This window comes from Ochotona curzoniae, unplaced genomic scaffold (assembly GCF_017591425.1).
Source record: "Ochotona curzoniae isolate NIBS_2020 unplaced genomic scaffold, NIBS_Ocur_1.0 scaffold_4683, whole genome shotgun sequence".
NCBI lineage: Eukaryota > Metazoa > Chordata > Mammalia > Lagomorpha > Ochotonidae > Ochotona > Ochotona curzoniae.
Genome location: NW_024467121.1, coordinates 4,332,922 through 4,357,125, shown reverse-complemented (window position 1 = coordinate 4,357,125; position 24,204 = coordinate 4,332,922). Strand labels below are relative to the sequence as shown.

At 38.8% G+C, this 24,204-nt stretch overlaps 1 protein-coding gene across 1 annotated transcript in view; it reads right to left on the bottom strand.

Annotated features, from left to right (window-relative positions):
• Positions 1–3,573: 3,573 nt before the first annotated feature.
• Positions 3,574–24,204, bottom strand: part of MALRD1 (MAM and LDL receptor class A domain containing 1) — a 143,888-nt gene continuing 123,257 nt past the window's right edge. The window contains exons 30-36 of the mRNA XM_040968290.1: positions 22,147–22,410; positions 20,338–20,463; positions 17,758–17,824; positions 9,006–9,085; positions 8,816–8,912; positions 5,489–5,564; positions 3,574–3,886 (exon numbers count right to left, since the gene is read on the bottom strand). Of these exons, the coding sequence (XP_040824224.1) occupies positions 3,806–3,886; positions 5,489–5,564; positions 8,816–8,912; positions 9,006–9,085; positions 17,758–17,824; positions 20,338–20,463; positions 22,147–22,410 (791 nt within the window). The 3' untranslated portion in view covers positions 3,574–3,805. The remainder of the gene's footprint in view (positions 3,887–5,488; positions 5,565–8,815; positions 8,913–9,005; positions 9,086–17,757; positions 17,825–20,337; positions 20,464–22,146; positions 22,411–24,204) is intronic.

The window sequence follows — 24,204 nt, the reverse complement described above, 5'->3', positions numbered from 1 at the left end:
AGCCACTGTTTGCTCTGGAAGTACTGTGGATTGAAAGAAGCATACTGACCCCTTTGTTGGCAGATAGTCATGAGATGGTTTCCTGGCTGAAGCAATGGGTATTGTAAAGCAGTGCTGTGATACCCTGATCCAGTTGCATCATGTCAATATGAGTCACAGGATCAAGGACTTGTCTATAAACAGGAGGCAGATTGGAAGCAGCCAATCACAGTGAAGCATCCCATTAAGAGTGGTAGAACACTGCTAATAGAAACCTATTTCCACTGCTCTACCAGCCGTGTGATGAAGACTAGTGCTAGAATCATGGCAGCTGAGAGGTAGAGGGATCACAGTGCAGCAAGAAGACTGAGATAGAAAATAATAGCCCATTTATTCCATTAGGCAGTTGATGCATCAAGCTTCTATGGCACATAGGTTAGTCAGCTTCCAGAGTGACTAGAGCTGGGCTGCTGTCCTTGAGATTCCTGGGGGAGGCTGGCTTCTTTTGGTTGATAACTTGCATCATGCAGCTGAGTCATGAGAGGCAGCTGACAGTTTTCCTCAGCTGTGTAGGGTCCAGGGCACCACCTTGATCACCTCAATTGCAGTAGATGTGGACAAAACAATAGTGAATGGACCTCCCCTAAAGGGATTTTAAGAACATTTTACTTTTACCCATACTACATCTCCTGACTTAAAGGGATGGGTGTCTGTGGTTTATAGGTAATTATTCTCTGAACCAGCGATTGATGGAAGATAGTGATGTGCCAAGGGCTGGCACCTGATGCCTCAGGATGAGGTCTCCTACTCATTTTAGATCTCCCCATATTCTCTTAATGATAGGTGGATGGCACCCAAGAAGAATTTCAAAAGCAGAGAGCCTTGTTTGCTTGGTAGGGCTAGCCCTGTTGCTTAACAGAGCAATAGCAGCAACAGCTGATCCTAGCCTATATGTCACTTCCCAGTGATTTCTTGGACCTGTCCATAATTGGGATCCAGAAGCATGAGATAATTTACCCTCGTAGAATCTGGGCCACTTTTGTATGCCTTCTCAGTGTGGGTTAGGAAAGCCTTCACCCAACCTGAGAAAGGGCATACAAAAACCAAGAGGTATATACAGTTCCAAACACAAAGGAGCTCAGTAGAGTCCGTGATGTTTCCAAATGGAGTTCATTCCACGCTTTGTGTCTGGGAACGATCAGGGTAGCTTGGGCCACTGGCAGGCATTGTTCACACATCACATATTCACGTACAGCTCAGAGTTGGGGGACATAAATGTGTCAGCCCAGTGTACATTCCAGGGCCCTCTGGCTGGGGTGAGAGCCCTGACTGAATTTATTGATGAAAATTGGACTAGAGACTCGGGGCTGTCACCTGGTTGACCTCAAATTTCTGTCATTCATCAGGGATGTTATTTCCACATGTGATCTAGAATCAGGATAACTCATGCTGGGAGTAGTTTGTGTCCCACTAGGACTGGGGAACAGGGCAGCTCTTGGGGTAGTTGTCTCTTTCGGTCCTCGATAGCCAGAAGAGCTGGAATTCTCAGTTGCTTCCACTGTTTTCCTGGACTGACATGTTGCCCTTCTTGTGGCCCTGACAATGTACAACAGCCACTGCCCCATGCAGTACCCAATGGCTTGAAGATTTCTTTTTCATGCCGAATGTGCCCCCTGGATTGATTAGTCTTTTTTCTTTGTGTAAGACCCCATGTCCTTGAAGTCGGCGTATGTGTTAACACAGATTCTCGCCATCAGTTGGAGACCTTGGGTCAGCACAGTGAGTTCCACCTTTTTGTGCTGAGGTTCCCTGCAGCTAGGAGTTTGGTCTCCAAAGTAGAATGCAGGGTCACTAACAAAGTATCCTGCAAGGCTTATGAGTATACCTTACATCTGGGTCCTTGAGAGGCTAGAAAATATCTTATTCCATGACTTTTATGTAGTCATGTGGTCTGGCACATCTGACTGTTTAGGCAACAGAGTGGCCAAATTTCAGTTCTGACTCTCTCCAGATGTATGTGAGGGTTTTCACACAGCATTCCTGACATTTGACCACTTCTGTATTAGCCAGGATTACACTCATATTCCATTAGGGTCAAGTCTCAGTGTGGCACTAAGATCAGTAGATCCTTCCCCATTGTAAGTTTGGCCTCCAATACTAGGAGGGATGTGGTAACAAGGTCTTGGAGCCAGAGTGGCCAGCCTTGAGAGACATAATCAGTTTGTTTAGAGAGCTATACCACTGGACAATGCTAAGATCCCAGCATCTGAGTTAGTACCTTAACTGTGATATCACTGTGTTCATGCACATACAGTTAGAAAGGCCTGTTTTTGTCCAGAAGACCCAGAGCTGGGGCACTGGTGGGAATTGATTGCACTGATGAAAAGAATGTGTATTTTGCACCTGTGAAATGAGATGGTCCATTTGGTCCTTTGTGTAGTGTCTTTGTGGATTTTTCTATTCAGTTCTTCTGTCCTTAGATGAAAGTGAGTGAGGTGTTGAGATCCTCTATTATTGAATTGGAGTCTTTGTCTTCATTAAGTCCATTAACATTTGTTTTAAATAACCAGGATTCCATACTTAGATGTTTCCCCACATGTTTTTGGGATCCCAGTTTGTACTTTGCAAAGTATAAAATACTGTCTTTGGCAGGTAGGTCCAACCCCTAGTTTTAATTCTGTCATTACTGGGTGCAGGTTTTTTGTTGTCTCCTCTTGGAGACTGCAGAGGTGCCGCTCTTCCCCTTGAGAAATCATGAGTCAGAATTTTGCTTTTGAGTTGCCCCAGGGTCAGGGCCACTTGGTCAATAAGTTATGTGGGTCTGCACTTTTCCCAGTGGTGCTGATCCATTAAGGTGACAGGACAATTAGGGAGGTATAAGTATTTGGGAATGACTTCCTGGCCCCCTAAATTGCATTGCCACAACAGTAAACTGGGGTAGCAAGCTCAGCTACCCATGCAGTAAAATGCATAGAATTGGAGAACATTTAGGGAAAAAGAACCTAGCATGGGAAAGCAAATACTACATGTTTTCTCATAGGTGGACACCCAAGAAAAAGTTGACCTGAACATATTGGGAAGGGCAGGAACAACAGTCAGGTTGGATAAAGAATGTAAACCACAACAAAGAAGGAAAAAGTCTTAGAATTCCACAGCAAAGCAGAATGAGCAGAGCTCATGGTAACCTGACACGTTTTATAAAGAACCAGAAGTGTGGCGCTGTAAAACGAGTAGGAAGTGGAAACTGTAGCTGCCGTGATTTGGTCAGCACTTGTACATATGCATGGATTCCACTTTTTACCACCAAAACAAACTTACCTTGTCATTTTCCATGGATGTCTTGAAGTAGCTTCACATTTATATAGAAGACTTAAATGATTTGAGGAAGGGGGATATAGGATAATAATTTATCACACATTTTCAAAATTTAGAAATAAATTCTGCTTATGGGTATTAGGATTATCATGGTTCTTCCGTTTCTGTCAGTTTGTTGGCCTTTGTTTCTAAGCCTTTTGAAAAGGAAATCTCTTTTAAATATTTTTATATTCAAGATCTGAAACTTGATTTGTCACTTTCAACTAGTTAATGTAAAATCAAAGGAAACAAATTGATTAATAGAGCATAGTATTAAAATATGCAAATACACAATGATTCTGATTCCATGAAGACAGTCAATCCATTAGGGAATGTTTGCAAGGGCTGTAATTATACTAACATTTTAATTCTCCCTTTTTAAATATCTATTGTGGAAGATAACTCTGATGGATATTACAGAAGGAATTTTGTATAAACTACACACGGAGGATTATAGTTGGTCTTGATGCTGCTATTTGAGGTGATGAGCCGTGACTTCCAGACTTCTTGGTGATGTGCCATATAATGGATTTGAGAAGGAATATACAGAACTCTAAAGAGAAGAAACACATTGACAGGGTAAGGACCATGGGCATTCTTTTAAATAAACACGTGCAGACTGCAGCAGGCTTCAGGTGGATTTCCACTAACGTAGCGGAGCTTCCCTGACGCCTGAACTGCTCACACGGCTGCAGCGTTCATGGCTTTCTGGGTCCTGTTGCCCACTGCCTCATCCTCACCTCTGGTACATTAGAGGAATGCAAGTAACCTTTGCTTTGGCTACCTTCTTCTGATGCTAAGTTAACTGCCCCAAGTAAACTTAGGTTAAAATCCTATTAAATGAACAATGTGGTTTTCGTGGGTTTTTGTTTGTTTGTTTGTGTTTGGCTAATAAGCAAGAGAAAACTAAAGGAGAGAAAATAAAATCTAGAGATTATTAGACACAATAGATACATGTATGAATTGGGATGCCTATATCTTATATGGGTGGATTAAACACTGAATATGCACGGGCACCAAAAAATGGCAAAATATTTAGTTTTGGGAAAATCCTTTAGAACTACAACTGGAAGCTTAACCACCAAAACCGTATCAGTGATTTGCTTTAAAAGCCCTCTGATGATTTGAGGGATTGAATGGCAGGGACGGGAAATAGGCTGACCAAGACAGATAATCTGAAAATGTTGTCTGATAGCTCTCTGGCAGCTTGTAATATTATTTTCTCAATTTTCATATTTTAAGAGTTCTATTTAAGAGTTAGGAACAGCATTTTGAAGAACTATATTTTCCAGTCAAAATATGAGGCAAACTGAATGCAGTAAAATGAATATAAAGTCACTTGTTTCTGAAACAACAGTAATCAAAATGACAAAGTCAAGAGATGTGCTAGGACGCCTTCCTCAGCACTGTTACTAGAAGGGAAAAAAGAAATGTGAAAAAGGAATTTTTCCTTTAGAGAAAAGAAAGATAATTCCTAGGGTTCAAATCATTGGTTACTCTGTCCGTGAATTTGCACTGCAAGGCCTCTCAGAAGCAGGTGGGACACTGGGTCTCTGACTGAAACCTGCCCTTGTGCGTGATGAGGATCACAGGCCTGAACGCCAGTAGGGAAGTGTGTAACACCTTCCCTGACACGTTCAGTTACTACTTAAAAAGCAAAAAGAACAGTTCACTTTACTTCCTATATCACTTCTATTAAAATTAGAAAGGTTAAGTTTTGTTAGCATAACTAGATGGATAAAGCAGATTGCCTTCCCACTAAGTTGTAACTGTAATTTTGGGTTATTTTTAAAAGAACGTGTATTTTATGTGATGAGCAGAGAAATATACCATCCACTGTTTCACTTCCCAGATGTCTGCAATGGGAGAAGCTGAACCAGGCTGGATCCGGGTGTAGGGAACTCAATCCTTATCTTCCAAGTGGGTGGTATGCCCCACCCCACCTACTGATACTGTCACCTGCTGACTCCAAGGTGTTCATGAGCAGGGAGTTGGGATCAGGAGTGCAGCCAGGTGTTAATCCCAAACTCAGCAGAAGAGGGTGAAGGCCTATCAAGTGCTGGGTGACTTGCTGCACCACACACGTGTCCATTGGGTTTGGAAGTGTGTGTGTGTTTCTGCTTCTGAAACCTTACAGTTCACCACTGTCACTTACCTCTGTTTTTTCTGGGTTGCTCCAATTCCCATAGACTGGGTTGACAAATGCACAATTACCAGTTTTCTCAGTTTTCCTTAAATCACACAGAGAAGAAAAAAAAATATTACATCCAACTGTACCATATTCACTTTTAGATTTTTATCTGGTAGTAACACTTGAGAGAGAGTTTCTGACTAGTACACTTACCTTTATGAAAGTATTACCACAAGTAGTCCTTTTTTAAGACTCAAAGCACATTCTTTAAAGCAAATGTAATTTAATTCGATTCAAATAAACCCATGTAAATAAGATGCTTTGGGTCATTTCAATATTGATTTCTTAAAATACTACTCAGCTATCAAAGTATGATGCTAAAAAGATTATAATATGAAACTGAATTCTAGTGGTAAAGAAAGGAAATCTTCAAGCTCTTTAAAATGCAAAGGTGCTTGTGCCCTCAATACTGGGCTGGTCCAGGCTGAAGCCAGGAGTCCAGATCTCCATCTGGGCTTCTCAAGGGGGTGACAGAAGCCCATGTATTTTGAACCATCTTCCACTGCCTTCCCGTACACATTAACAGGAAGTGTAATAGCCAGGACCCAAACAGATTCTCACTGTGCCATATTTTATTGACACTAGCTGTGCTTTTGTCAATCCATGCCATTAGTTATGTTGTGTTTTCTTGTCACCTGCTGAATTTCAATCCAGGAGCCCAAAGTTGAGTGAAAACAATATCTATTCACTAAATCCTTCCTGTCTCCCTCTGCATAATCTTAACCCGATAGTATAGAAGCTATTTTTTATATTCCCAGCACCAGCACGGAGACTGGCACATAACAAGGGCTTAATAAACGTCTACCTACAAATACACAAATGGGATGCACAGAGTTTGAGTTATGCAACACATTTATGAAAATAAGCTGGTCTAGGAAGGAATATTTTCATTCTATCCTTTAATTCATTAGTGAAGTTAAGATTCCAATCCAGTATTCAGGACAGATGGCAGTTGGCATCACTCAGTCTATACCTTGGACATATTCAGCCTTTACAACCTGAATTCTAAGACTTGGATGTGCTGTTGCAAATTTGCAGCTCCCAGCCATCTACTTTTCTCATCTGCTCTTGGAGTTGATGAGGTGTGTATCATGTGTGAAGTGTGAAGTAAACAATGCTGTGCCTTCTGAGGTTTTTCAGCTAATGGAGGTATAAGAAAAAGATTCTGGACAGATCGATTTGTGAAGTGTCTCATCTAATCCTGAGTTGCACCTTTTAGTACTTTTTACCACTAGCTCTTTCATGAAATTGTAATGGAAAGATAAATATAGGATACTGCTCAGTATAATTAAGGTATCCTAATAGCTGAAAGAAGACATGTTACATTACAACCAGGAAACATTTCAGCCCCAAAAGAATAAAGGTCAAGATCCCATTGAAATCATGCACTTTTAGAAATAGAAGAACTTTAAAATATAAATTAATTTCAAAAAATTCATGAAAACAAACACAGACAGTTCCCTGTCGTATTAATTATGACCCTAGCATGAAATAACTGAAATTCTCAAATTGCCTAATACGAGAAGTATTTGCCAGAGTGACGAATTCCAGAGGTGTGGCTGTAAACCATAGCCAATGGTACAAGTTGCCTTGGTGTCAACACCAGACCTGTTACCACCATAAGCTGAGAGGAAAGAGAAACAGGGCTCCGAGAGCAGGAGAAGACAGCTGTGGGGTGTGTAAGGATCTGCAGATGTATGCATCTCTTCAGGCAGCGAGTGCAGGAAGAAACCCTGCTGTAAACCCTTAGTTCACCTTCTCTTTCCTCTCTCAGATACTCCACCTCTGCCAAACAAAGTCAGATGACAAGGGAGTCTATTCATGCAAATCATAAAGGAGAGCCTCTGGATCCTCAGTTATGTTCATTCACCTGTCTGGCAACGAGGGTAGAAAGTGCATGTGAGAGCACGGAGGACAGACCTTGGCCATGTCTTCCCCATTTTAGAGCACCGTGAAGCCTCTCGGGTATACAAAGGCCTCAGCAATATCTCCACAACACGCCTTTCCCTTCCCTTGCTCTGCGGCTGTGTGCACTATCTTTTTAAGTTTTCTGGTTTTTGAAACACCATTCATTTTCCCCATATTTTTCTTCCTTCATATTTCAATAGAAATGCTGGTTCCCTTTATGCCCCTTTTATATTCCTCTGCAATGGTGACTCCTAGGATGCTTCACCTCCAAATTGTTCCCCTGCATACTTCTCACAACACCTTTAGTAGAGAACTCTGATTTCACCCCTCCCAAGGCAGTGATACAGAGTGGCATGTATTGAGAGAAATAAAATTGGACAGCATGAGAACAAGGCTTTTTGTTACTTGATTCCTCCCTTGAGGAGCTTTGCAGAACAAGAAAACACAAATGAGGATTAAGGGGAAAATGTCAGGATTCTCTTAGCAAGGAGAAGGAAGAGGACGTAGAGGAGAAGGGGAAGAACCATTTGTGAACCAATCTGGTTTTTACAGTAACATTTCAAAATGCATTTCCTAAATTTCTCTTTTCTTTCCCCAAATTAACTTGTCAGAGTTTGGTCACAAGATCCATGGGGACTGAGACTTGGGAGTTAGGTTTGAAACTCTGAAACTGTGGGCATACCTGTGTTTCTTGGGGGTAAATGCACACACGGTCTTTTGGAGACAGCAAAAGTTTTGCGAGCATTAAGAGACAACCCTGGCCACTGTGCTGGTAGAATTCCAGTTGCTCAGGCTAAGTGTTCATTCCTGAGATCTGCTGATACTCTATCTGCTAAAAGAACTGAATGCCTTGAGGCATAGAGTAAGCAAGGTTGCGATTGTTGCTAAGCATATTACTGGACCCAGATTTGGCCTGTCCAGGGACCTCAAACTTGACCAACAGCTGACTTCTGTCTTCAGAGATCAATGTTATCACATGGAGTGTTTGCAGTGGGGATGAGTTTTGTAGAGAGACTACACTATTGCAGGAATGCTTTATTTAGAGGCCAACCCACTCACTTAAGAATCTCAAATGACACCATCAGATGGCCTGTCCAGCCACTCATCTCTCTCAGATCTGCGCACAGCATGATCCTGGTTTGTGAGGCACTTAAGCAGCTTCCCAACATAATCTGAGGAGCAAATTTAAGCTTTTTTTCTTAAAAAATCAGGGATTATTATTAGACAGTTCCTGCTTCTGCCCAGAAGAATAAATCCATAGTGCAGTAACCTTACAATTACCTGAGGCTAATACAGGGTAAAAGGAAAACTTAGCAAAGGAAATGTTACATGAAACTATTTTACTAGTATATATTCCATTCAGAAACTAAAGGCATAACTTACCTTACTGGCGCTTTTCTTTTTGCAAGAAAACAGAAGATGGTGACCATAATATGGGTCATCAGGAAAGCTAATCCAATACCCAGAAGAGTCCATGTATCTGGAATTTCAAACCAGTGAAAAAGACAAATGTGCAGTGAAAAATGCTGAAGGCTCCAAAACCAAGAGTTCTTTTAGTCACAATACCACTTACTTTGCTCCGTATACATGAGGTCTACAGCAGGAGGGATGAACTTGATGTGGCACCGATTTCCTTTCCATCCTTTTCCACATCTGGATATGAGATAAAAATGTGATTGTGCAAGAAAATTGTGAGTGTATTATAGCAGAACTGCAATATGATAAGATGAAGTTCAATCAACAACCAGGTTACAGAAAAGTAGCAATTTTGATAAGAAATTAAAAACATGTGGGGCCAGCACAATGGCTCAACTAGCTAATGTACCTATATGCTGGTTTGTGCCCTGGCAGCTGTACTTCCCATCCAGCTCCCTGCCTGTGGCCTGTGAAAGCAGTCAAGGGCGGCCCAAAGCCTTGAGCACCTTCACCCACTTGGAATATCTGGAAGAAGCTCCTGGCTCCTGGCTTTGGATTGGCTCAGATCCAGCCATTGTGGCGATTGGGAAGTAAGCCAATGAATGGAAGATCAAGGTCTCTCCTTCCCTCTGTAAATCTGACCTTCCAATAAAAATAAATAAATCTTAAAATAATGTGTAACAAAAACTGAAAATTTTAATTTTTAAAACTGAAAAATTTAGGTTTTACTATTTTTGTATTACTATGTAAGATGATACCTTTTACAAACATTTACCCCCTTCTAGACTTCACAAATTAGAAACCTATTTTCCGCATTCTTTTCTTTTTCCAAAATGGACTTTTTTTCCAGAGTACAATATTATACTGTTCATCATCTATTTTCAACCCCAAAGCTAACATGTTTTCAATAGTGAGCAGATTTAAGTTCTCTTAGGTAACCAACAGAGCATGTTTAAATTATACATTAACAAAAATATAAGCTGATATATTTCTCATGTCATTGAGATAATCTTTCAAATGCTTATCCTTGGAATCAATTCATAATTTCACCTGATGAACCTGGAAGGAAAAAAAATAAGGAAATGGAAGAAAAGGGAAGGACATAAGAAGAGAAATAAAGATTCAAATCCCTGCCAGGTTTCCATTTCCTTTCTTTGTCTGATTTTTCATAATAATACCTGCAATACTAGGGGGAATGGTTTTCAGAAAGTTCAGAATTGGGGAGTTTACAACTCTAAGGGAAGTTAGGCTTATTTATAAGTAACATATGTTAGAATATCTTTGGCAATATGTATTTGCATGTGCATGTGACAGTATATACACATGCTTGCTTAGGAGAAATAGTCAGATACAACTTAGGGTGTGCTTGATTGAATTTCTTGCCAAGTTCATGGTAGGATAAAAATATAGCTGAAGGGAACTATTATCATAGTCTAGAAACCACATCAAATCTGTTAAAAGTTAAATTTTTTTAAATTTAAATAAATAAAATCTGTGTATGAGGCACTATGATTCTTTAGTACATATTTACTGTGTTTTTATCAGTCTCTCTTTTTTAAAATATGTATTTAATTAAAAGAGGTAGAGAGGAAGAAACAGATTTTCTTTCTGCTGGCTCACTCCCTAGTGGTTGTATGGCTAGGGCACTACCAGGAAGCAACCAGAAGCAGGAGCTTCCTCAGGGTTTCCCATAGGGAATGCTGGTACCCTGTACCCATTACACCAAAGTGCTGGCTCCTTGGGTCTCTTAATTTTGAAGATTTGTATATTCAAACGTAATTCTTTCAGAAAACAAACAAAACTTATGGGCTCAGAAAAGTCCACCAGAATGCCTTTATTTCTTCATTAAATGTTTTTTTTTATTTCAATTTGTTTCAATGTATCTGGATTATTAACGTTTGAGCAGTTGGTGTTTATTCTCAACCATGCTCACCATAACAGTCTTATCTCTGCGCCTGGCTTTTTTCTTGCAACAGTATATCATGGACTTTCAGATCACCTGTCTATACAAATGAGTTTATCAGCATAGAACCTTAATTTCCCTACCCTTTTTTGTCCTTTAGAGTTCTCATTAAAACAGTAATATCTTCAGCAAAATTATGCTTCAACGCTATAAAATGCTGAATATTAAAATGAAAATAGACACGAGACAGCTGAACAGTAATCTATAGCCATTTTAAGATGTATAGAACCCGGTTGTATATAAACTAAAATTGAAATGTCAATGAAGTAGTCACAGGATGTGATTAAGAACTTCCATTTTTTTTTAAAACATATTGTTTACTCAATACTATGTCAATTAATTCTATAACATTATAAATTGTTGCTGATGTTATGTTGGGGCTTTTAATTGATCAGGATGATACTCTGCTGGCTCTACCTTCAGACCAGAGAAGCCATTGAACTTATCTGGACAATAAGATGCTGGACTCTATGCTTGGTATATGCTTGCAATGAAAGAATCTCAACTGAATTTGAACTGTGGCAACCCACCATGGGGGGAGGGTTTGGGGAAGGGTGGGGGGAATCCCAGTACCTATAAAACTGTGTCACATAATGTAATGTAATTAATTTAAAAAGTAATATCATCATGCATGTTTAATGAATGTCAATCTTATATAGCGTACTGTGTTAGAAATATAGATATAAAAATAGACATGCTTGAAAATTTGTAGGATCACAAAATTACTGAAAAAAACATAAATCACACCTAAAAATAACTAAGATAAATAATACAGGGGCCAGTGCTGTGGCAATTGAGCCTGCATCTTATGTACTGGCATTCCATATGTGTTGCCTTTTGATTCCTGGCAATCCACTTCCCATCCAGCTCCCTGCTTATGTATATCAGAACACAGTGAAATATCCCAGGTCCTCTAATCCCTGCACCCGTGGGAGACTCAGAAGGAACTCCTGGCTTTTGTGGTCATTTGGGGAATGACCCAGCAGATGGAAGATTCTCCATTCCTCCTCCTTTCTCTATAGCTCTGCTAAAAATGGTAAAAAAAGAAATAATAATAATAATAATAATAATAATGAAATACTTGTTGCAAGAAGTTTCATTTTCTAGATTTAGAAAGTAAAAGCAAGCTAAAAATGAGCAACTTGACCTGAACACGTACAGAACATGTGACTTACTGAATTATATTTCTTCTGATGAGTGAAGTTTAGGTGTACACCATACTTCCATAGAATTGTGGACTTGACACATTAAATCCACTCAGGTCTTGACCAACAATCTAAGTACACCCCGTCATCATCCATTCTCCATCTCTAGAAACATCCTTACCCTAATTATTTTTCTTAAAAACACCTGTTACCACCAAAATGTTTTATGTGCATACATACACACAGTTACGTTGTAAATGCATATATATTTAAAATATATCTTAAGTATGATACCAATACTTATATGTGTATATGCACATATAAGCAAATGCCATTAATTATGAGTTACTATTTAAAATATGAAAATATGAATAAAACTAATTGTTTTGCAAGGATGCTAGAAATTATATGAAAAAGTAACATCGACAACAAGAATGCCAAGAAGTTCAGTACACATATGATACAGAAAAAGGCCTGACAGGTTACAGTGGACCACTTTGCTCAAAGTCTCAAGAAAGGTAATTATACTTTATACATTATTCCATAAAATATGCACCTGAGGAAAGAACCTCACAATATAATGTGCACAGAACAAAACTTGAAAGCAGTGTCATGTATAGATGTCCAGATGTTAAATAAATTACTAGGAAACTAAATATAAGAATATATTCTTGTGCTATAGGATCTATGAAACTGCCTCTTCCCTCAGTGTGTGGTTCTAGTCCATAAGAAAAAGGCAGATTAATGTATTAATTCTCAAGTGCAGTTTCCCTAACTTTCAAAACCTTATTCTGCCTCTAGAGTCTTATGCTACAAATCAGTGCAAATATTGACTAATCACATAACTTCTGTTAGTCTCTAAAATGAATCATGAATTTCCCATCAGTTCTGTGAATTCTGGCCCCTCCCAGATCACACAGACATGGGCTGATGCCCTAACAAGGCTTGGGGGAGGCATGTCTTCCATCATAGTGTGAAACCTAAGCCTCACACTTGTGATTAACTCAGAACTGCTGGAAGAGTGCTGATCCCTTTCTGTTAAATAAGCAAGAAAAAGGCCACAACTTTTTACTCTCTGCTGAATTCAAATGTTCTTAAGATGTTTATGCCGCAGTCACTGCAGGAAGCCTAAACAGCCCGTAAGTATTCAGGAGTCCGACCCCAGCACACACCAATACAAAATACATTTTTTTTCTTGCATCTAATTTTTACTACCTGATTTCCCTTCTGTATCAAGCTAGTTTCAGCTTCCGTTTTTGTGCTTATTTTGTATTTCCTGCATTCAACCACACTGGTAGTTTCTTTAGGAACTTCATTCCCAACTTCATTTTACTTTAAGCACATTGAATTTTAGCTGCTGGAATTGTGTCTCCCTGGGTAAAGCCTCCATCTGCATCCCACATGAGCACCAACTGCTGTCCACCCCCTGCTGCACAGCTGATGATAATGGCTTGGGAAAACCTGTAGAGGATGGCCCAAGTGTCTGCCCCTGCCACTTACATGAGACACCTGGACACGACTTCTGGCTTCAGTCCCACACAGCTATGGCCGTTGTGGCAGTCTGGGGAATATGCCAGCAAATGGAAGATACCTCTCTCTGTAGCCTTAACTTTCAAATAAATCTTTTTTAAAATAATGAATTTTAGATTAAAAAAAATTAGTTGTTTGCAATTCAGAGTAAGCAAAAACAAAGAAATTCAGTCATTTTAAAAATAAATAGTATATGTTACATATTCAGCCATTTTTACAAATATTATATGCTACATACATATTACCCACATATATCACAGATATGAGCTATTACATACATACATGTATATGTATATTGTATTTAGAGCAGGAAGAATGGTAAACTGCATTCTCTTATATGATAACTGCATTTGGTTAAGTGTGTTGTGGCATATAACTTAGTAATAAACATATTTAAAACTCCCTTTACCTAAACTTGGTTCAGTCTTGAGCATGAGAGTTGTTCGTGTCCACTGAGGGACCTGACAGGGAAACCCTGACCTCCGCCCAGGGGATGACAGTGCACAAGGAGGTGCTGATCAATCTGCCATTTCAGGAAAAATCACAAATGTCATCTGTTTCTGCAGGAGACAGCATATGCTAGACAGTGTATGGCCACATGTCCACGATGCCACTATGTTCATCATAATCCTGCATGTTAACAAATTGCTTAGTGAAAAGATAGTACTCATGATTATAGTTCCACTTGGATTTACCCATGGGGGCAGTGTTTGGATCTGGGATCATGTGTCAACAAAGATGCCTAAAACATTTTTCCATCCAGTGTCTTCTGGACATCTACAATCTGCCTAAATTGAGTCAAGATGACATAGAACACTGAATAGAGGAGTAACTAAGACAGAAAAGACACTCCCAACAAAGAAAAGTCCAGGAACAGATTGCTTCTCTGCTGAATTCTACCAAACCTTTCAAGAATCACAAGTTCTGGGCCTGGCACAGTAGCCTAGCGGCTAAAGTCCTCACCTTGAACACGCTGGGATCCCATATGGGCACTGGCTCTAATCCCGGCAGCCCTACTTCTCATCCAGCTCCCTGCCTTTGGCCTGGGAAAGCAAAGATGGCCCAAAGCCTTGGGACCCCATATTCGCATGGGGGACCCAGAAGAAGCTCCTGGCTTCGGATTGGCTCCTGACTTTGGATAGGTTCAGCTCCAGCTGTTGCAGCTGCTGGGGAGTGAACCAGAGGATGGAAGATCTTCCTCTCTGTCTCTCCTCCTCTCTGTATATCTGACTTTCCAATAAATAAATAAAGCTTTAAAAAAAAACTTATACATGAGCATGAACTGGAAACTAATTTGAAATTGTGCTTTTTAAACTGCTTATTTGTTTGCAAAGGAGGGAGGGAAGATTCATTAAGAGGAAGCATGGTATCCAAGACTCCAACGGGCACTCAGCTATTGCATTTATGCCTCTCTGGCAGTGAGTTAATCTCTGTGCCACAACACCCTGCCCTGGATATTAATTTAACTTATATTGGAAATAATTGACATTGTCATACCGTATCTTGTTAGGAAATCTCAGGTTTAAAAATAAGTAAGTGGGCAAGGATAAATGAAATAATGACTATTTCAATTTATTTGTGAAAGCAAATATTTAGGAATTAAAAGACAAATAGTAGAACATTGGTAGTGCTAAATTATGAGGGACCTGTCAATGAATACTGTGCATATTTCTAAAGAATGATACTGTAACATAAATTACTAACATCCAATGCTCTCTTACGTGCCAAACACTATCCAAAGTCTCTTACATGCATTAACCCCTTTATACCTAACAACCACCCCAAGAGAAAGGGGCTCTAATTTTCTTTATTTTACTAAAGAAGCAAGTAAAACACAGGAAGAATAAGGAATTTACTAAATACTACACTAACAGCAAAGGATTGACCTAGATTTATGTGTCCTAACATTGGAGAATAGCCATAATATTTTACAAAGAGAAAAAGGTGCAAAGCAATATATAAAGTCAGAGTTGTGTTTTTTAAAAAGAATGAAAACATGCCTATGTATGTAAAAGTGAAAAGGGAGCATAGATAGCTACATACAGATAGATGGATAAATAGGAAAACAAAGCAAATGAACAAACATAGGAGCATTTGGATATCACAGTTCTGCCTTTGGCATGACATACTACTATATGTTTCTGAAAATTTGATATGCATATATTTCTCTTGTAGATCACAATTTTGTTCCTGTATTTTCATTAATATAAAGATAACAAATTGTATGCATTGCAAACATATAGTTCCAAGGAGACAACCACACTTCTCTCAGCTCCTGCTCCCTCCCTCTGCTCTGCACATCAGTTCTGCAAAGACCTAATGTTAGTCCTCCCTATACTCACAGGGTTAATGTGCCGCTAATCATAAAGTTCAACAAGCAGAAGTTGCTAAAGTCACAGTCTTTGTGACTTTATTTGAATAGCACAAACATGATTTGTGTATGAAAAACCAACAGCATACTCAATGTATGAAAATCACATCAGGTTTGTATTTCCATCTCTTTAAACATTAATTTTTTTGGATAATAACTAAATATTTGGGGGGTACAGGAGGACATTTTAACACATGCTTATGGTTTGTAGTGAGCAAATGAGAATATTATTATTCTGATTTTTCTTCTTAAATTCATTTTTCTGAATTCTTTATCCCATCTTTCCCTCTATCAAAAGTTTCCCCATTTTAGACAAACACATTTAGTTCTTCAGCATCTGAATTTCATTTGTTAACATTTACTTCAATGTACAAGGATAGTTCCCAGGATGCAAAGCTCTTTGCTTGCTCAACTGAGAGCAAATCTCAAAGTTTAATGGCTCAACAGTCAAGGCTAAAAAGGACATAGTTGACTTCAAATGCCATCATTCACTCAGCTGGTACTCAGTGATATAGTTTATGTCATCACTCAATTTCAGAAGATTTCAGAAATTAATATTACATGTCCTATCTTCTTGTTGATTACTAGGTTATGATGGGGCCCAACACAATGGCTCAATTGGCTCATCTTCCCCTTGCAAGTACCAGATCCCAGATGGGTACCAGTTCATATCCCGGCTATGCACTTTCCATCCAGGTCCCTGGATGTGGCCTGAGAAAGTGGTGTAGGATAGCCCAAAGCCTTGGGACCTGGCACCATGTGGGAGACCTGGCGGAAACTCCTGGCTCCTAGTTTTGTATTGGCTCAGTTCCAGCTTGTTGTGACCACTTGGGGAGTGAACCAGTGGATGAAAGATCTTTCTCTCTGTTTCTTCTTCTCTCTGTAAATCTGCCTTTCCAATAATAAATAAATAAATCTTTTAAAAGTAATTTATGATAACCTAATTTCCATAAAAATTGGTATGAGCAAAAGCATAATTTTGCTGAGTGAAATCAGTTACATTATGATTCCAGCAGAAAAAACACTGAGAAACATATTAGTAATTTGTTTTCAAGAACGTGGAAGCAGTAGCTAAGTATATTGCATTGTAAAATTATTTTTATAAAGTTTTTGCTTTTCATTTTTTAGGAAAACTACTTTCCTAAAATATGTGTTTACTCAGAAGAATATAATGATGAAACCTATTAATCACTTCTCCGATTCTTATGTTGTTTTATTATGACTTGATTCTCAAACTTCAGTTTCCTAATGAACAGCACAGCATATTCATTAATATGTCAAATTAAAAACTCATAAAAGCAAATATAATGAAATACACATCATTTCCTTTGGAGTTTTTGCAACTTACTGCACAATTCCCTGAAGGGTGAAAAGAATAAAGTCCAGTGATCTTTAATACGCAATATAAATAATCCCCCCCAAAATACAATGGTTACTCTCATTTGTTCTTGCTTTGAATATGCAAATGCATTCTTTACTTGTACTTTAACTTTATTCATAGATATTACTGCAATAAGCTGAAACTGATTTTACTTATGAATTATTTCTATCCTTTGTTAGAAAAGATACAGAATTTCATATAAAAGCAGATGAAGGAAATAAAATCTACATTCATCTGAAATTGAATGCTTATTAGGAAAAATCCTTAATTTGATATATTAAAAGCTAATATTAAAATTTGGAAAACATATAAAATGTTGAAAATATGCAAAAATCAAATTGTCATACTCTTTTCCTAAAATACACTTTTTCTCTTATTCAGAAAGATAAATGTAACTACTGCCATTATCTTTTTTATCTTAATAACCACATTTTGATTGATGCCCTTGTAACAGTGTCAAGAAAAGTAAGCCAGTTGCAATAGATGTAATAAAAAAGATAGGTAGACCACACTTCTTACCGGCATGTAGGACCATTTTTCTCTACTACACAAGTTCCACCATTTCTGCAGTAATTTACTGGACAGTCTGAAAAGGAACACCGCAAAGAACACTGTGAATCATAAGCAGTACAGAAAAGAAGGATACAGTGCTGTCGTTACTACATTACAGCTAGTCTCTGGGAGTAAATGGCTTCCCAGATGCAATATTCTGCTAGATTACTTTTCTCTTCCCCCTAAATTTGCTCAGCGGCCCCTGTTGCCATGGCTGGGTTTCATGCCCTTCACTTGCCTCAGTGGGACACAGGAGATTGTCTGCTCCATTGGATTAGGTATAATTTGCTGCCCGAGGATGTGTGTGCAGGATCCATGTGTGGTTATATTCATTTTTGTTGTTGTTTACTGAAACATTTAGTTCTACACCACAGTCACCACATCATGGCAGACAACTGCTTTGCATGGTGGCCTTGTCTTGTTGAGAAAATCACTTGTGTGCATGTGTGTGTCCTACTGCTGCAAACATTCAGCATGACTTCTTTATCCCTTCCTTGCCCCTGGCCCGGCTCTTGTACTGCTCTGTCACCTCCTGTATCTAGTCTAACATACACATTTATTTTCAAAAGTAGCTTACTGAAAAGGAGCTAAACCCAGTGCCACTGCTGTGGAAGTAGTTAGCACTTTTACCTTCTCATTAAGCATTTACATTGCCTGTTTGCATCTTCACAATACAACCTTGATGCCTTATGGTCTGGCAGTTTCCACATTTACTTAAGAACCAAGCTTCTTCTGGATTCTTACATACCTGTGTCTTGAATGACATCATTCTTCCATTGATGGACTATCATAACTAATACTTCACCATCTTTAACTTTTTTAATTCAACAAGCTTATCCTGAACACTTATTAAATATCTGGTACTTGGGGAGCCACTAGAAATTTAATAACCAACCATTCAAGCACATAAGAATGGTAGTTAAGACTGTAGGCATGGGAATCCTGAGTCGGAATCTAAGCTTAACGCATTAGCTGTGTAATACAGGGTAAGGGGGTTAATGCCTCTGTGTCTCCAGTTCCTTCCTACAAAACAGAGGTAAACATAGCACCAATTTCATAGGATTATTGAGAATATAAGCATAATACCTGCATCAAGGTCAGTGTTAAATGAACATGACCTGCCAATAACCTATGCTTCCAATGGAGCATGCAAAAAATTATACAGTGCATAAAAATACCGTATGAAAAGTACCTGCCAGAATGGAAAGCATGGCTACATGAATGAAATGAGTGGGACTGGGGCAGGGGGGTGAGAGTTGTATATCTTTAGCAGGTAATCAAATGTGGTTGTAAAATCTTGGTGATTACATGGGAATCAAAGTTGATATTTCCAATTTCTGAAGGGCCCATGACTAGTTGGTGGATACATTCACTAAGTTGAGGGATTTATCAGAAATGAATGTTTTAAAATGTTTATTTTGATTTGCTTGAAGGAGTGATGAGAGAGAATTTACACGCTTTCATTTGGTGGTTCATTCCCCAAATACCCACAACAGCAAGGGCTGGGGTTCTGGAGGCAGGCGCCTGGAGTTTCATCTGTGTTTCCCACATGGCTGTTTAAGCCACCAGCACTTGAGTCATCACTGCTTCCTTCCAGAATGCTTTAACAGGATGCTGGATAGAAAGTAGAGGAGTTGGAACCCAAATTGGATCTCAAAAAATGAGGATGAGGGCATCCAGGTGGAGGCTTAATTTGCAACACCACAGTACTGTCCTCACGGAGGAAGATTTTTAAAGGGAAAGATGGTGCTTTTTGAAAAAGTGACTGAGCAGCTTCCCAAGTGGAAATGTCCAGTGGACAATAGAATTCCAGAGAAGTAAAAAGATAAATTTGAGCGTTTTCTTTACATCCCATCTATATTTGAAATATTATCATTTTTGGTTTTTCCTGCAATTATCTTGAGATCATTGTTTCAGGTGCCAGAGGATGTGCACTCTTTTATGTGGGATTTTAGCATGCCCTCTGTGATCAAATGTTGATTTTTTTCTGAAAGGCAAAGTTATAGAATGAGAGAGAAAGAAAGAGAGATAAGGTGTCCACAGCAGAGGGACTGGCCCAGGATGAAATCAGGAGCCAGAGACACTAGCCCATGTTGGTGACAGGAGCCCAAGCACGTGGGCCATTATCTGCTGCCTCCCAAGTGCATTACCAAAAAGCTAAATCGGAGTTGGAGGCAGGACTTAAGCACTGCTGCAGTACCTACCATTTAACTACAGCTTAGGGGTTTTTCCCAAAAACTTAATAACATTAGATTATACAGCATTCCTTTGTTGTAGAACCAGCTTTTACAGAAGAGATTACTAGATACTAATGATCTTAAATGACATCAAATTAAAACTACATGTTTGATTTTTATTTAGTGCACATCAGACAGAATAAGCATATTATGCTATGAATTTTGTGATAAAATTGCCAATTAATTGTCAGCATTATTATAGTCTCAGAACCAATATGGGAAATTCTGTTACCCCATGCCTGGAATCTCATATTTTAATATTCTTATCTGCAGGTAATGTTAGGGTCCAGTTTGAGTGCAAATGGAATACCTGAGCAGCTGGACTCATCAAGCTGGAAAGTCATGCAGTCAGCAAAGCCATCACAGCGCTGGTGAGCTGAGATGCAGCTGTTGGAGGAGACACACACCAGAGCTCCCTCGGAACAGCTCTTATTGGCTGAAACAAAGAATAATGCTTATGGTTGGTTTCTAATATGCCTTTTCCCCGATTAATTTACCATAATAAAACAGTAAGGGTTTATTTGGGTTATCCTTAATTTTTTTTCCTAGTTTAATATTTGAGAAGATAGTTCTTTCCGAAGGAAATTTCAACTCATTAACTTGAAAATTTCTTCCAAAAGTCTGCCAAGATAATCACTTCCCAAATGTACATAATTATGGGCCAAATTGTACTTTTTGTGTTTGGGGCAGGGAGAGTTGGCCCTTGGGTAGCAATAACAGCGGGTTAATAAAGAATATAGAGACCATAGGACCGGCTGCTTTTTCTTTTTAATAAATTGCTGCATCTCTTAGCAAGTGGCCCTGCTTAACTTTAGATTCATATAACTGTTCCCTCCTCCCATACCCTTTATTCTATGGGAAATAAAACCCTGTACTCTTACTGTACTTGTGGCTTCATTACATATGCTATTTCCTGGTAATCAATCCATTAGTAATAAATATATTCTCCTTTTAAACACCATCAGTTTGCCATTCATTTATTGCCAGGATAATGGCTAATAGAACACCATGAAATGATGAAACATGCTGGTGAACAGGTTTCTATATGACGAGCATCAAAGAAAAGAGGAACTAGAAAACCAATCTCTAAGCCAAAACCAGTAAGAGTTTCACTTTTTTAAGGCTAAAACCTTTAAACATCCGAAGACACTTTCATTCTTTACTCATTTTCCAATAGTTGTAATTCAATAAAGCACACTATTTTAAGTGAGAAACTACAATAACCTTAGATTTTTTTTCAAAGTTCCCCTCTATTAGTGATACCTGAAGATGCTTTTGATTACTCAAAAAAGTGACTATTAACGTAGTTTGTGGACCTCTGTCACTTCAATTGCCAAAAAAAAAAATTAGTACATCATAATAATAAACCAACAAGCAAAGAAATAACTAAAAAGTGGTATTACAGACTGCACTATGAATATATACTAGCTTTAAGATATGTGTAACTCCATCTCAATAGATATCCATCCCTCAATAGCTGGTGTAGGCTAGTTGTAATACAAATACGAAGCTGTAGCACAAATAGAAAGTGCTGAATGGAGGGCAAGCTGCTTGACATGCCTTGGCTCAAATCCTCATAGTCTTGTAAATTTAGGTAGTATTATCCTCAACACACGGATGAAGACATTGAGATTGGCAGCTAAAAGAACAGCCCTAAAATTCTACAACTAGTATGTTATGGGGAAGAGATTCAAGCTTAGATCCGTAGAATTTAATATTCCATGAACCCCTCAGGACATGACAGATGCTCTGGAGATTGTTCAGGTCCAGCTGCTAACAACGTATGTATTCATTTAAAACTAAATTTGTCTATAGTCCTTTCCTTGAGCTATGCACATGAATCTTAAAGTCAGAAGAAATCACAATTGTTCTTCAAAAATATTAAAAATTCTTAACAGCATTCTCTATATAAATTATCCAGGATAAAACAAAAAGGAAGTCAGGAAAGTTTAACAGAATGTGACCACTAAATGCTAAGCAAAAACCATGTGCTTTGCTTGATCATATCTCACTACTCTTAGGCAGCAATCTATGAACTTTGTTTTAGCTGCCATGTCCTCTCCATCATGTCAAAACAGCATTTCTCCCATGGTGCATGGAGTTTGGGATAATAACTCACGGCAGCTGGATTCATCTTCATTAAAGTGACAGTCGGGCACTCCATCACACAGCAGGAGGGATGGGATGCACTGGCCCCCAGAGCAAGGGAACTCCATTTCCCCACATTGCTGAGGAGGGGGGCCAGGAGAACAACCTATTTCATCAGATCCATCTGTGCAATCGTCGTGGCCATTACACTTCCTTGAGAGAGGGACACACTGAGGCGTGTAAATGCAAGAAAACTGCTCCACATCACAGGATGATGGCTGTAGCGTGACGGGACCTAGAACAGAGAGCAAGTCAGGTCAGCATTAAGAAAATACTTCCTCGGAGTTGGAATTATCACAGGTGATGTTAATCTCGAATAAGTATAAATCATTCTGAGTGTTTAAACTACCTTCCAATCAGAACTGTATGAGCCCTATGAAATGTGTAAGGAATATGCCTTATCCAGATTTACATAAGAAACAGCATTCTTATTTACAGTATGAGTAACATCAAAACTCTTTATTGAAATGAAAATATTTGAACCAAGGTGCCTTAAATGTGACCCCAGAATCACACTCTAATTAAGAGTAACATTTATTTTAAAAAATTGGACACTCTAAAAAGATACACAGTGGAATTTTTTTTAAAAAATCGATAGTATGTAAATCAACTGGTGGCTCCTGAAATCCTGGCCAAGAGGCACTGAGGTAAACTATACTCTGGTTTTATCACATTGCTTTGCTCTGAAATCCCAAATTACTGCTCAAATGCTGCAAGCCACCACATCTTAGGTGCAGATGCAATCATAGTCAAATGTAAGGTAGCATGTAAAAAGGAATCTTAAAGACAATCTTGTTCAAACAGATCAATTCATGGAATAGGTGAAGATACTAAGTTTGCAACATTTACATATCTAAAATCTAACCTTTACTATACTTTGATTACACAGAACTGTTTGAAGATTTGAGTCTGCATCCATGATTAAACATGAAACATGACCAGTCAAGGGAAAGTAAGGTAGGAGGAAAACGTACTTTCTAGTTTTGTATCTCACAAAAGGATGAAGATGATGATAATTTACTATATATATTTTTAAAACTCTAACAGAAGGAATTTTCAGTGTTTTTACCAGAAAAAAATAGTAAAAGTTTGAGATGTTTTTCCCCTTTATGGACCATTAAATAGTTTATACATGTATCAGATTACATAATATCCACCAAATATATACAACTTTTCTATTTCAATTAAAATATAAATTTTCAAAAATATGCTAAACAGAAAATGACCCAAGAATGTTGAAAACTGTCTTAACGTTTCTCAAGGTCAAGGACTGTATGTAAATACATAAGATTGCACTACTTTTGAGGAACATTATTATTGGAAGGGCTGTCACATTTACGCTTTGCCTCAGTACAAGTCATGCATTTGTCAGGATATTAACAGCAATTATCAGAACCAAATAGCAGTGGGAAGTCAATAACTGCTGCTTTACATATTTAAACTGGTTTTTTTTTCAGTTTATTTATTTAAAAGGCAGAGCAGAGCCAGGAATGGTAGCCTAGTGGCTAAAGTCCTTATCGTGCACACTCCAGAATCCCATATGGGCACCGGTTCAAATCCCGATTCACCGGTTCAAAGAGTCCCTGCTTTCCATCTAGCTCCCTGCTTGTGACCTCGGAAAGCAGTGGAGGATGCCCAAAGCCAGTGGCCAGGTCTCCCATGTAGGTGCAAGAGCCCAAGGATTTGAGCCATCCTCCAACTGTTTTCTCAGACCACAAGCAGGGAGCTGGATTGGACGTAGAATAGCCAGGACATGAACTGGTGCCCATAGGGGATGCCGGCACTGCAGGCAGAGGATTACAGTTTTTCAATGACTGAATTACCTATTTAGCGCTTCTCAAAATTTGCCACCATACTACTACAATTGTAGGAAAGAAGAGATTAGCTTTGGCTTGATGCCAAATGCCTGTCCCACCATGGGAACTTTTAAACAAGCCTCTGAAAGCAAGATTTTTAAATTAGGCATTTGGTAGTGACAAAGATAATGACCCCACTATACTTTAAAATGAAGAACAGGACCAGTGGTATG